Raw genomic sequence first — 13,705 nt, 5'->3', positions numbered from 1 at the left:
GGGTTGGGTCGCCTCAGGCCAAACATCCAACAGGGAGGGAACCCAGCCCCACGCATCAGCAGACGAGCGGATTAAAGTTTTACTGAGCTCTGCCAACCAAAGCAACAGCCAGCTCTACCCACAAACAGTCCATCCCATCAGGAAACTTGCACAAGCCTCGTAGATAGCCTCATCCACCAGAGGGCAGACAGCAGAAGCAAGAACTACAATCCTGCAGCCTGTGGAACAAAAACCACATTCACAGAAAGATAGACAAGATGAAAAGGCAGAGGGCTATGTACCAGATGAAGGAATAAGATAAAACCCCAGAAAAACAACTAAATGAAGTGGAGATAGGCAACCTTCCAGAAAAACAATTCAGAATACTGATAGTGAAGATGATCCAGGACCCTGGAAAAAGAATGGAGGAAAAGATGGAGAAGATGCAAGAAATGTTTAACAAAGACCTAGAAGAATTAAAGAACAAACAAACAGAGATGAACAATACAATAACCGAAATGAAAACTACACTAGAAGGAATCAATAGCAGAATAACTGAGGCAGAAGAACGGATAAGTGACCTGGAAGACAGAATGATGGAATTCACGGCTGCAGAACAGAATAAAGAAAAAAGAATGAAAAGAAATGAAGACAGCCTAAGAAACCTCTGAGACAACATTAAATGCAACGACATTCGCATTATAGGGGTCCCAGAAAGAGAACAGAGAGAGAAAGGACCCGAGAAAATATTTGAAGAGATTATAGTCAAAAACTTCCCTAACATGGGAAAGGCAATAGCCACCCAAGTCCAGGACGTGCAGAGAGACCCATACAGGATAAACCCAAGGTGAAACACGCTGAGACACACAGTAACCAAATTGGCAAATATTAAAGGCAAAGAAAAATTATTGAAAGCATCAACGGAAAAATGACAAATAACATACAAGGGAACTCCCATAAGGTTAACAGCTGATTTCTCAGCAGAAACTCTACAAGCCAGAAGGGAGTGGCATGATATACTTAAAGTGATGAAAGGGAAGAACCTACAACCAAGATTACTCTACCTGGCAAAGACCTCATTCAGATTCGATGGAGAAATCAAGAGCAAAAACTAATAGAATTCAGCACCACCAAACCAGCTCTACAACAAATGCTAAAGGAACTTCTCTAAGTGGGAAGCACAAGAGAAGAAAAGGACCTACAAAAACAAACCCAAAACAATTAAGAAAATGGTCATAGGAACGTATATATCGATGATTACCTTAAACGTGAATGGATTAAATGCTCCAACCAAAAGATACAGGCTTGCTGAATGGACACAAAAACAAGACCCATATATATAGTGTCTACAAGAGACACACTTCAGACCTAGGGACACATTCAGACTGAAAGTGAGGGGATGGAAAAACATATTCCATGCAAATGAAAATCAAAAGAAAGCTGGAGTAGCAATGCTCATATCAGATAAAATAAAGTTTAAAATAAAGAATGTTACAAGAGACAAGGAAGGACACTACATAATGATCAAGGGATCAATCCAGGAAAAAGATATAACAATTATAAATATATATGCACCCAACATAGGAGCACCTCAACACATAAGGCAACTGCTAACAGCTATAAAAGAGGAAATCGACAGTAACACAATAATAGTGGGGGACTTTAACACCTCACTTACACCAATGAACAGATCATCCAAACAGAAAATATATTTTTTTCTTTTCAAACAGAAAATTAATAAGGAAACACAAGCTTTGAATGACACAATAAACCAGATAGATTTCATTGATGTTTATAGGATATTCCATCCAAAAACAGCAGATTACACTTTCTTCTCATGTGTGCACGGAAATTCTCCAGGATAGATCACATCTTGGGTCACAAACCAAGCCACACTAAATTTAAGAAAATTGTAATCATATCAAGCATCTTTTCTGACCACAACGCTATGAGATTAGAAATGAATTACAGGGTAAAAACGTAAAAAACACAAACACATGGAGGCTAAACAATACATTACTAAATAACCAAGAGATCACTGAAGAAATCAAAGAGGAAATCAGAAAATACCTAGAGACAAATGATAATGAAAACACGACGATCCAAAACCTATGGGATGCAGCAAAAGCAGTTCTAAGAGGGAAGTTTATAGCTATACAAGCCTACCTCAAGAAACAAGAAAAATCTCAAATAAACAATCTAACCTTACACCTAAAAGAACTAGAGAAAGAAGAACAAACAAAACCCAAAGTTACTACAAGGAAAAAAATCATAAAGATCAGAGCAGAAATAAATGAAATAGGAACAAAAAAAAAAACAAGAGCAAAGATCAATAAAACTAAAAGCTGGTTCTTTGAGAAGATAAACAAAATTGATAAACCATTAACCAGACTCATCAAGAAAAAGAGGAAGAGGACTCAAATCAATAAAATTAGAAATGAAAAAGAAGTTGCAACAGACACCGCAGAAATACAAAGCATCCTAGGAGACTACTACAAGCAGCTCTATGCCAATAAAATGGACAACCTGGAAGAAATGGACAAATTCTTAGAAAGGTATAACCTTCCAAGACTGAACCAGGAAGAAACAGAAAATATGAACAGACCAATCACAAGTAATGACATTGAAACTGTGATTAAAAATCTTCCAACAGGGCTTCCCTGATGGCACAGTGGTTAAGAATCCACCTGCCAATGCAGGGGACACGGGTTCGAGCCCTGTCTGGGAAGATCCCACATGCCGCGGAGCAACTAAGCCCACGTGCCTAGAGCCTGTGCTCTGCAACAAAAGAAGCCACTGCAAAGAGAAGGCTGCGCACACCGCAACGAAGAGTAGCCCCCACTCTCTGCAACTAGAGAAACCCACATGCAGCAACGAAAACCTGATGCAGCCAGTAAATAAATAAATAAAATTAATTAATTAAAAAAAATTTTTAAAACAAACAACAAACAAATCTTCCAACAAACAAAAGTCCAGGACCAGATGGCTTCACAGATGAATTCTATCATTTAGAGAAGAACTAACACCCATCCTTCTCAAACTCTTCCCAAAAATTGCAGAGGAAGGAACACTCCCAAACTCATTCTATGAGGCCACCATCACCCTGATACCAAAACCAGACAAAGATACTACAAAAGAAGACAATTACAGACCAATATCACTGATGAATAGAGATGTAAAAATCCTCAACAAAATACTAGCAAACAGAATCCAACAACACATTCAAAGGATCACACACCATGATCAAGTGGGATTTACGCAGGGATGCAAGGATTCAATATATACAAATCAATCAATGTGATACACCATATTAACAAACTGAATAATAAAAACCATATGATCATCTCAATAGATGCAGAAAAAGCTTTTGACAAAATTCAACACCCATTTATGATAAAAGCACTCCAGAAAGTGGGCACAGAGGGAACGTACCTCAACATAATAAAGGCCATATACAACAAACCCACAGCAAACATCACTCTCAATGGTGAAAAACTGAAAGCATTTCCTCTAAGATCAGGAACAAGATAAGGATGTCCACTCTCACCACTATTATTCAACATAGTTTTGGAAGTCCTAGCCATGGCAATCAGAGAAGAAAAAGAAATAAAAGGAATCCAAATTGGAAAACAAAAAGTAAAACTGTCACTGTTTGCAGATGAGATGATACTATACATAGAGAATCCAACAGATGCCATGAGAATACTACTAGAGCTAATTAATGAAATTGGTAAAGTTGCAGGATACAAAATTAATGCACAGAAATCTTTTGCATTCCCATACACTAATGATGAAAAATCTGAAAGAGAAATTAAGGAAACACTCCCATTTACCATTGCAACAAAAAGAATAAAATACCTAGGAATAAACCTACCTAGGGAGACAAAAGACCTGTATGCAGAAAACTATAAGACACTGATACCAACAGATGGAGAGATATACCATGTTCTTGGATTGGAAGAATCAATACTGTGAAAATTACTATACTACCCAAAGCAATCTACAGATTCAATGTAAGCCCTATCAAATTACCAATGGCATTTTTTACAGAACTAGAATAAAAAATCTTAAAATTTGTATGGAGTCACAAAAGACCCCGAATAGCCAAAGCAGTATTGAGGGAAAAAAACGGAGTTGGAGGAATCAGACTTCCTGACTTCAGACTATACTACAAAGCTACAGTAATCAAGACAATATCATACTGTCACAAAAACACAAATATTGATCAATGGAACAGGATAGAAAGCTCAGATATAAACCTGCGCACCTACGGTCAACTAATCTATGACAAATAAGGCAAGGATATACAATGGAGAAAGACAGTCTCTTCAATAAGTGGTGCTGGGAAAACTGGACAGCTACATGTAAAAGAATGAAATTAGAACACTCCCTAACACCACACACAAAAATAAACTCAAAATGGATTAGAGACCTAAATGTAAGGCCAGACACTATAAAACTCTTAGAGGAATACATAAGCAGAACACTCTATGACATAAACCATAGCAAGATCCTTTTTGACCCACCTCCTAGAGAAATGGAAATAAAAACAAAAATAAACAAATGGGACCTAACGAAACTTCAAAGCTTTTGCACAGCAAAGGAAACCATAAAGAAAACGAAAAGACAACCTTCAGAATGGGAGAAATTTTTTGCAAACGAATCAATGGACAAAGGATTAATCTCCGAAATATATAAACAGCTCATGCAGCTCAATATTGAAAAAACAAACAACCCAATCCAAAAATGGGCAGAAGACCGAAATAGACATTTCTCCAAAGAAGATATACAGATGGCCAAGAAGCACATGAAAACCTGCTCAACATCACTAATTATTAGAGAAATGCAAATCAAAACTACAATGAGGTATCACCTCACACTGGTTAGAATGGGCATCATCAGAAAATCTACAAACAACAAATGCTTCAGAGGGTGTGGAGAAAAGGGCACCCTATTGCACTGTTGGTGGGAATGTAAATGGATACAGCCACTATGGAGAACAGTATGGAGGTTCCTTAAATAACTAAAAATAGAATTACCATGTGACCCAGCAATCCCACTACTGGGCATATACCCAGAGAAAACCATAATTCAAAAAGACACGTGCGGTTTCCCTGGTGGCGCAGTGGTTGAGAGTCCACCTGCCGATGCAGGGGACACGGGTTCGTGCCCCAGTCCAGGAAGATCCCACATGTTGCGGAGCGGCTAGGCCTGGGAGCCATGGCCGCTGAGCCTGCGTGTCTGGAGCCTGTGCTCCACAACGGAAGACGCCACAACAGTGAGAGGCCCGTGTACCGCAAAAAAAAATAAAAAAATAAAAAAAGACACATGCACCTCAATGTTTCTTGCAGCACTATTTACAATAGCCAGGACATGGAAGCAAAATGCACATCAACAGGCGAATGGATAAAGAAGATGTGGGGGAGACTTCCGGGAAGATGGCGGAAGAGTAAGATGCGGAGATCACCTTTCTCCCCACAGATACACCAGAAACACATCTACACGTGGAACAACTCCTACAGAACACCTACTGAACGCTGAAAGAAGACCTCAAACCTCGTAAAAGGCAAGAAACCCCCCACGTACCTGGGTAGGGCAAAAGAAAAAAGAATAAACAGAGACACAAGGATAGGAATGGGACCTGCACCAGTGGGAGGGAGCCGTGACGGAGGAAACGTTTCCACACACTAGGAAGCCCCTTCGCGGGCAGAGACTGCGGGTGGCGGAGGGGGAAAGCTTCGGAACCGCGGAGGAGAGCACAGCAACAGGGGGCAAAGCGGCGAGATTCCCGCACAGAGGATCGGTGCCAACCAGCACTCACCAGGCCGAGAGGCTGCTTGTCTGCTCCCCCGCCGGGGCGGGCGGGGCTGGGAGCTGAGGCTCGGGCTTCGGTCAGATCGCAGGGAGAGGACTGGGGTTGGCGGCGTGAACACAGCCTGCAGTGGTTAGTGCACCACGGCTAGCCGGGAGGGAGTCCGGGGAAAAGTTTGGACTTGCTGAAGAGGCAAGAGACTTTTTCTTCCCTCTTTCTTTCCTGGTGAGCGAGGAGAGGGGAATAAGAGCGCTGCTTAAAGGAGCTCCAGAGACGGGCGCGAGCGGCGGCTAAAAGCTCGAACCCCAGAGACGGGCATAAGATGCTAGGGCTGCTGCTGCTGCCACCAAGAAGCCTGTGTGCGGGCACAGGTCACTATCCACACCCCGCTTCCGGGGAGCCTGTGCAGTCCGCCACTGCCAGGGTCCCGGGATCCAGGGACAACTCCCCCAGAAGAACGCACGGCGCGCCTCAGGCTGGTGCAACGTCACGCTGGCCTCTGCCGCCGCAGGCTCGCCCCGCACTCCTTGCCCCTCCCTCCACCCCGGCCTGAGTGAGCCAGAGCCCCCGAATCAGCTGCTCTTTTAACCCCATCCTGTCTGAGCGAAGAACAGATGCCCTCTGGCGACCTACGCGCAGAGGCGGGGCCAAATCCAAAGCTGAGCCCCTGGGAGCTGTGAGAACAAAGAGAAAGGGAAATCTCTCCCAGCAGCCTCAGAAGCAGCCGATTAAAGCTCCACAATCAATTTGATGTACCCTGCATCTGTGGAATACATGAATAGACAACGAATCATCCCAAATTAAGGACGTGGACTTTGAGACCAAGATTTATGATTTTTTCCCCTTTTCTTTTTTTTGTGAGTGTGTATGTGTATGCTTCTGTGTCAGATTTTGTCTGTATAGCTTTGCTTCCACCATCTGTCCGAGGTCCTATCTGTCCGTTTTTGTGTTGTTTTTTAAAAAATTTTTTTCTTAATAATAACTTTTTATTTTAATTATTTTATTTTACTTTATCTTCGTTCTTTCTTTCCTTCCTTCCCTCCTTTAGAAAACGAATCATCCCAAATTAAGGAGGTGGACGTTGAGAGCAAGATTTACGATTTTTTTCCCCTTTTCCTCTTTTTGTGAGTGTGTATGTGTATGGTTCTATGTGAAATTTTGTCTGTATAGCTTTGCTTCCACCATTTGTCCTAGGGCTCTATCCGTCCGTTTTTTTCTCTTAATAATTATGATTTTATTTTAATAACTTTATTATATTTTATCTTACTTTTACTTTACTTTATCTTCTTTCTTTTTTTCCTTCCTTCCCTCCTTCCTTCCTCCCTCCTTTCTTTCTTTCTTTCTTTCCTTCCTTCCTTCTCTTCTTCTTCTTCTTTCTTTCTTTCTACTTTTTCTCTCTTTTATTCAGAGCCGTGTGGATGAAAGGCTCTTAGTGCTGCAGCCAGGAGTCAGTGCTGTGCCTCTGAGGTGGGAGAGCCAATTTCAGGACACTGGTCCACAATAGACTTACCAGCTCCACATAATATCAAACGGCGAAAATCTCCCAGAGATCTCCATCTCAACACCAGCACCCAGCTTCACTCAACGACCAGCAAGCTTCAGTGCTGAACATCCTATGCCAAACAACTAGCAAGATAGGAACACAACCCCACCCAGTAGCAGAGAGGATGCCTAAAATCATAATAAGTCCACAGACACCCCAAAACACACCACCAGACGTGGACCAGCCCACCAGAAAGACAAGATCCAGCCTCATCCACCAGAACACAGGCACTAGGCCCCTCCACCAGGAAGCCTACACAACCCACAGAACCAACCTTAGCCACTGGGGACAGACACCAAAAACAACGGGAACTACGAACCTGCAGCCTGCAAAAAGGAGACCCCAAACACAGTAAGATAAGCAAAATGAGAAGACAGAAAAACACACAGCAGATGAAGGCGCAAGATAAAAACCCACCAGACCAAACAAATGAAGAGGAAATAGGCAGTTTACCTGAAAAAGAATTCAGAACCATGATAGTAAAGATGATCCAAAATCTTGCAAATAGAATAGACAAAATGCAAGAAACATTTAACAAGGACCTAGAAGAACTAAAGATGAAACAACGATGAACAACACAATAAATGAAATGAAAAATACTCTAGATGGGATCAATAGCAGAATAACTGAGGCAGAAGAACGGATAAGTGACCTGGAAGATAAAATAGTGGAAATAACTACTGCAGAGCAGAATAAAGAAAAAAGAATGAAAAGAACTGAGGACAGTCTCAGAGACCTCTGGGACAACATTAAATGCACCAACATTCGAATGATAGGGGTTCCAGAAGAAAAGAGAAAAAGAAAGGGACTGAGAAAATATTTGAAGAGATTATGGTTGAAAACTTCCCTAATATGGGAAAGGAAATAGTTAATCAAGTCCAGGAAGCACAGAGAGTCCCATACAGGATAAATCCAAGGAGAAATATGCCAAGACACATATTAATCAAACTGTCTAAAATTAAATACAAAGAAAACATATTAAAAGCAGCAACAGAAAAACAACAAATAACATACAAGGGAATCCCCATAAGGTTAACTGCTGACCTTTCAGCAGAAACTCTGCAAGCCAGAAGGGACTGGCAGGACATATTTAAAGTGATGAAGGAGAAAAACCTGAAACCAAGATTACTCTACCCAGCAAGGATTTCATTCAGATTTGATGGAGAAATTAAAACCTTTACAGAGAAGCAAAAGCTAAGAGAGCTCAGCACCACCAAACCAGCTTTACAACAACTGCTAAAGGAACTTCTCTAGGCAAGAAACACTAGAGAAGGAAAAGATCTACAATAACGAACCCAAAACAATTAAGAAAATGGGAATAGGAACATACATATCGATAAATAACTTAAATGTAAATGGACTAAATGCTCCCACCATAAGACACAGATTGGCTGAATGGATACAAAAACAAGACCCATATATTTGCTGTCTACAAGAGACCCACTTCAGAACTAGACTCACATACAGACTGAAAATAAGGGGATGGAAAAAGATATTTCATGCAAATAGAAACCAAAGGAAAGCTGGAGTAGCAATTCTCATATCAGACAAAATAGACTTTAAGATAAAGACTATTAGAAGAGACAAAGAAGGACACTACATAATGATCAAGGGATCGATCCAAGAAGAAAATATAACAATTGTAAATATTTATGCACCCAACATAGGAGCACCTCAATACATAAGGCAAATGCTAACAGCCATAAAAGGAGAAATCGACAGTAACACATTCATAGTAGGGGACTTTAACACCCCACTTTCACCAATGGACAGATCATCCAAAATGAAAATAAATAAGGAAGCACAAGCTTTAAATGATACATTAAACAAGATGGACTTAATTGATATTTATAGGACATTCCATCCAAAAACAACAGAATACACATTTTTCTCTAGTGCTTATGGAACATTGTCCAGGATAGATCATATCTTGGGTCACAAATCAAGCCTTCGTAAATTTAAGAAAATTGAAATTGTATCAAGTATCTTTTCCGACCACAACGCTATGAGACTAGATATGGATTACAGGAAAAGATATGTAAAAAATACAAACACATGGAGGCTAAACAATACACTACTTAATAACGAAGTGATCACTGAAGAAATCAAATAGGAAATTTAAAAATACCTAGAAACAAATGATAATGGAGACACGACGACCCAAAATCTATGGGATGCAGCAAAAGCAGTTCTAAGAGGGAAGTTTATAGCAATACAATCCTACCCTAAGAAACAGGAAACATCTCGAATAAACAACCTAACCTTGCACCTAAAGCAATTAGAGAAAGAAGAACAAAAAAACCCCAAAGTTAGCAGAAGGAAAGAAATCATAAAAATCAGCTCAGAAATAAATGAAAAAGAAATGAAGGAAACGATAGCAAAGATCAATAAAACTAAAAGCTGGTTCTTTGAGAAGATAAACAAAATTGATAAACCATTAGCCAGACTCATCAAGAAAAAAAGAGAGAAGACTCAAATCAATAGAATTAGAAATGAAAAAGGAGAAGTAACAACTGATACTGCAGAAATATAAAAGGTCATGAGAGACTACTACAAGCAACTCTATGCCAATAAAATGGACAACCTGGAAGAAATGGACAAATTTTTAGAAATGCACAAACTGCCAAGACTGAATTAGGAAGAAATAGAAAATATGAACAAACCAATCACAAGCACTGAAATTGAAACTGTGATTTAAAATCTTCAAACAAACAAAAGCCCAGGACCAGATGGCTTCACAGGCGAATTCTTTCAAACATTTAGAGAAGAGCTAACACCTATCCTTCTCAAACTCTTCCAAAATATAGCAAAGGGAGGAACACTCCCAAACTCATTCTACGAGGCCACCATCACCCTGATACCAAAACCAGACAAGGATGTCACAGAGAAAGAAAACTACAGGCCAATATTACTGATGAACATAGATGCAAAAATCCTCAACAAAATACTAGCAAACAGAATCCAACAGCACATTAAACGGATTATACACCATGATCAACTGGGGTTCATTCCAGGAATGCAAGGATTCTTCAATATACGCAAATCAATCAACGTGATACACCATATTAACAAATTGAAGGAGAAAAACCATATGATCATCTCAATAGATGCAGAGAAAGCTTTCAACAGAATTCAACACCCATTTATGATAAAAACCCTGCAGAAAGTAGGCATAGAGGGAACTTTCCTCAACATAATAAAGGCCATATATGACAAACCCACAGCCAACATTGTCCTCAATGGTGAAAAACTGAAAGCACTTCCACGAAGATCAGGAAAAAGACAAGGTTGCCCACTTTCACCACTCTTATTCAACAGAGTTTTGGAAGTTCTAGCCACAGCAATCAGAGAAGAAAAATAAATAAAAGGTATCCACATCAGAAAAGAAGAAGTAAATCTTGCACTGTGTGCAGATGACATGATACTATACATGGAGAATACTAAAGATGCTACCAGAAAACTACTAGAGCTAATCAATGAATTTGATAAAGTAGCAGAATACAAAATTAATGCACAGAAATCTCTGGCATTCTTATACACTAATGATGAAAAATCTGAAAGTGAAATCAAGAAAACACTCCCATTTACCATTGCAACAAAAAGAATAAAATATCTAGGAATAAACCTACCTAAGGAGACAAAAGACCTGTATGCAGAAAATTGTAAGACACTGATGAAAGAAATTAAAGATGATACAAATAGATGGAGAGATATACCATGTTCTTGGATTGGAAGAATCAACATTGTGAACATGACTCTACTACCCAAAGCAATCGACAGATTCAATGCAATCCCTATCAAACTACCACTGGCATTTTTCACAGAACTAGAAGAAAAAAATTCACAATTTGTATGGAAACACAAAAGACCCTGAATAGCCAAAGCAATCTTGAGAACAAAAAGCGGAGCTGGAGGAATCAGGCTCCCTGACTTCAGACTATATTACAAAGCTACAGTAATCAAGACAGTATGGTACTGGCACAAAAACAGATAGATCAATGGAACAGGATAGAAAGCCCAGAGATAAACCCACGCACATATGGTCACCTTATCTTTGATAAAGGAGGCAGGAATGTACAGTGGAGAAAGGACAGCCTCTTCAATAAGTGGTGCTGGGAAAACTGGACAGGTACATGTAAAAGAATGAGATTAGATGACTCCCTAACACCATACACAAAAATAAGCTCAAAATGGATTAAAGACCTAAATATAAGGCCCGAAATTATCAAACTCTTAGAGGAAAACATAGGTAGGACACTCTATGACATAAATCACAGCAAGATCCTTTTTGACCCACCTCCTAGAGAAATGGAAATAAAAACAAAAAAAACAAATGGGACCTAATGAAACTTCAAAGCTTTTGCACAGCAAGGGAAACCATAAACAAGACCAAAAGACAGTCCTCAGAATGGGAGAAAATATTTGCAAATGAAGCAACTGACAATGGATTAATCTCCAAAATTTACAAGCAGCTCATGCAGCTCAATAACAAAAAGCAAACAACCCAATCCAAAAATGGGCAGAAGACCTAAATAGACATTTCTCCAAAGAAGATATACAGACTGCCAACAAACACATGAAAGAATGCTCAACATCACTAATCATTAGAGAAATGCAAATCAAAACTACAATGAGATATCATCTCACACCAGTCAGAATGGCCATCATCAAAAAATCTAGAAACAATAAATGCTGGAGAGGGTGTGGAGAAAAGGGAACCCTCTTGCACTGTTGGTGGGAATGTAAATTAATACAGCCACTGTGGAGAACAGTATGGAGGTTCCTTAAAAAACTACAAATAGAACTACCATATGACCCAGCAATCCCACTACTGGGCATATACCCTGAGAAAACCATAATTCAAAAAGAGTCATGTACCAAAATGTTCATTGCAGCTCTATTTACAATAGCCCGGAGATGGAAAGAACCTAAGTGTCCATCATCGGATGAATGGATAAAGATGTGGCACATATATACAATGGAATATTACTCAGCCATAAAAAGAAACGAAATTGAGCTATCTGTATGAGGTGGATAGATCTAGAGTCTGTCATACAGAGTGAAGTAAGTCAGAAAGAGAGAGAAATACCGTATGCTAACACATATATATGGAATTTAAGAAATTAAAAATGTCAGGAAGAACCTAGGAGTAAGACAGGAATAAAGACACAGACCTACTAGAGAATGGACTTGAGGATATGGGGAGGGGGAGTGGTAAGCTGTGACAAAGCGAGAGAGAGGCATGGACATATATACACTACCAAACGTAAGGTAGATAGCTAGTGGGAAGCAGCCGCATAGCACAGGGTGCTTTGTGATCGGTGCTTTGTGATCGCCTGGAGGGGTTGGATAGGGAGGGTGGGAGGGAGGGAGACGCAAGAGGGAAGAGATATGGGAACTTATGTATATATATAACTGATTCATTTTGTTGTAAAGCAGAAACTAACACACGATTGTAAAGCAATTATACTCCAATAAAGATGTTAAAAAAATGTGGTATATATATATATAGAGAGAGAGAGAGAGAGAGAGAATGGAATATTCCTCAGCCATAAAAAGGAACAAAACTGAGTTATTTGTAGAGATGTGGATGGATCTAGAGGCTGTCATACAGAGTGAAGTAAGTCAGAAAGAGAAAAACAAATATTGTACATTAACACATATATGTGGAACCTAGAAAAATGGTACAGATGAACTGGTTTGCAGGGCAGAAATTGAGACACAGATGTAGAGAACAAACGTATGGACACCAAGGAGGAAAAGCAGCGGCGGCTGGGGGTGGGGGTGTGATGAATTGGGAGTTTGGGATTGACATGCATACACTGATGTGTATAAAATCGATGAATAATAAGAACGTGCTCTATAAAAAAATAAAAATTCAAAAAAGTATATTCACTTAAGATTAACTTAATTGAAATGAATACCCACTTTATACTTTTTTTAGCTTACAGACACCATTCTGAGGCTTCTTTACAATGAAAATTGAACACAAGTGAATTGAAGTCTTCATTTCTGAATATAAAACACTACGCAGTTTTATTAGGTACCTAATAAAAAATTTTAAGTTTATTTTTGAAAAGTCAATATATGAACATGTTAGAAGAGTTCAAAAAGTCAAATTCAATGTATGTCTCCCAGAGGGAACCAATTTTGCCTGTTGTGTGTATATGTGTATTCTTGTAAAGAAAATCTATACAAATATGTTCCTATAAGAGGGTTTCATCTTCAAGGAATTCATGGAAAAGACTCTGACAAGTACAGGTTTCTGGTAACTGACTATACTGCTGAACTGAGTGAATAAGCATTTTCAGAACTCTGATGGAAAACTGATGAACTCATAAAAGTGCTAACAAAAGATCAAGATGAAAAAA

The 13,705-nt window shown here is 39.4% G+C and overlaps 1 protein-coding gene across 3 annotated transcripts in view; it reads left to right on the top strand.

The window, feature by feature from the left end:
- Window positions 1–12,679, top strand: part of ACMSD (aminocarboxymuconate semialdehyde decarboxylase) — an 81,131-nt gene extending 68,452 nt beyond the window's left edge. For all 3 annotated transcript variants that reach the window (XM_060016907.1, XM_060016909.2, XM_060016905.1), the window contains one exon: window positions 7,200–12,679. In XM_060016907.1, the coding sequence (XP_059872890.1) occupies window positions 7,200–7,295 (96 nt within the window). In that variant the 3' untranslated portion in view covers window positions 7,296–12,679. The remainder of the gene's footprint in view (window positions 1–7,199) is intronic.
- Window positions 12,680–13,705: the final 1,026 nt, after the last annotated feature.

This window comes from Delphinus delphis, chromosome 7 (assembly GCF_949987515.2).
Source record: "Delphinus delphis chromosome 7, mDelDel1.2, whole genome shotgun sequence".
NCBI classification, from domain to species: Eukaryota; Metazoa; Chordata; class Mammalia; order Artiodactyla; family Delphinidae; genus Delphinus; species Delphinus delphis.
This window is presented reverse-complemented; position numbering and strand designations above follow the sequence as displayed.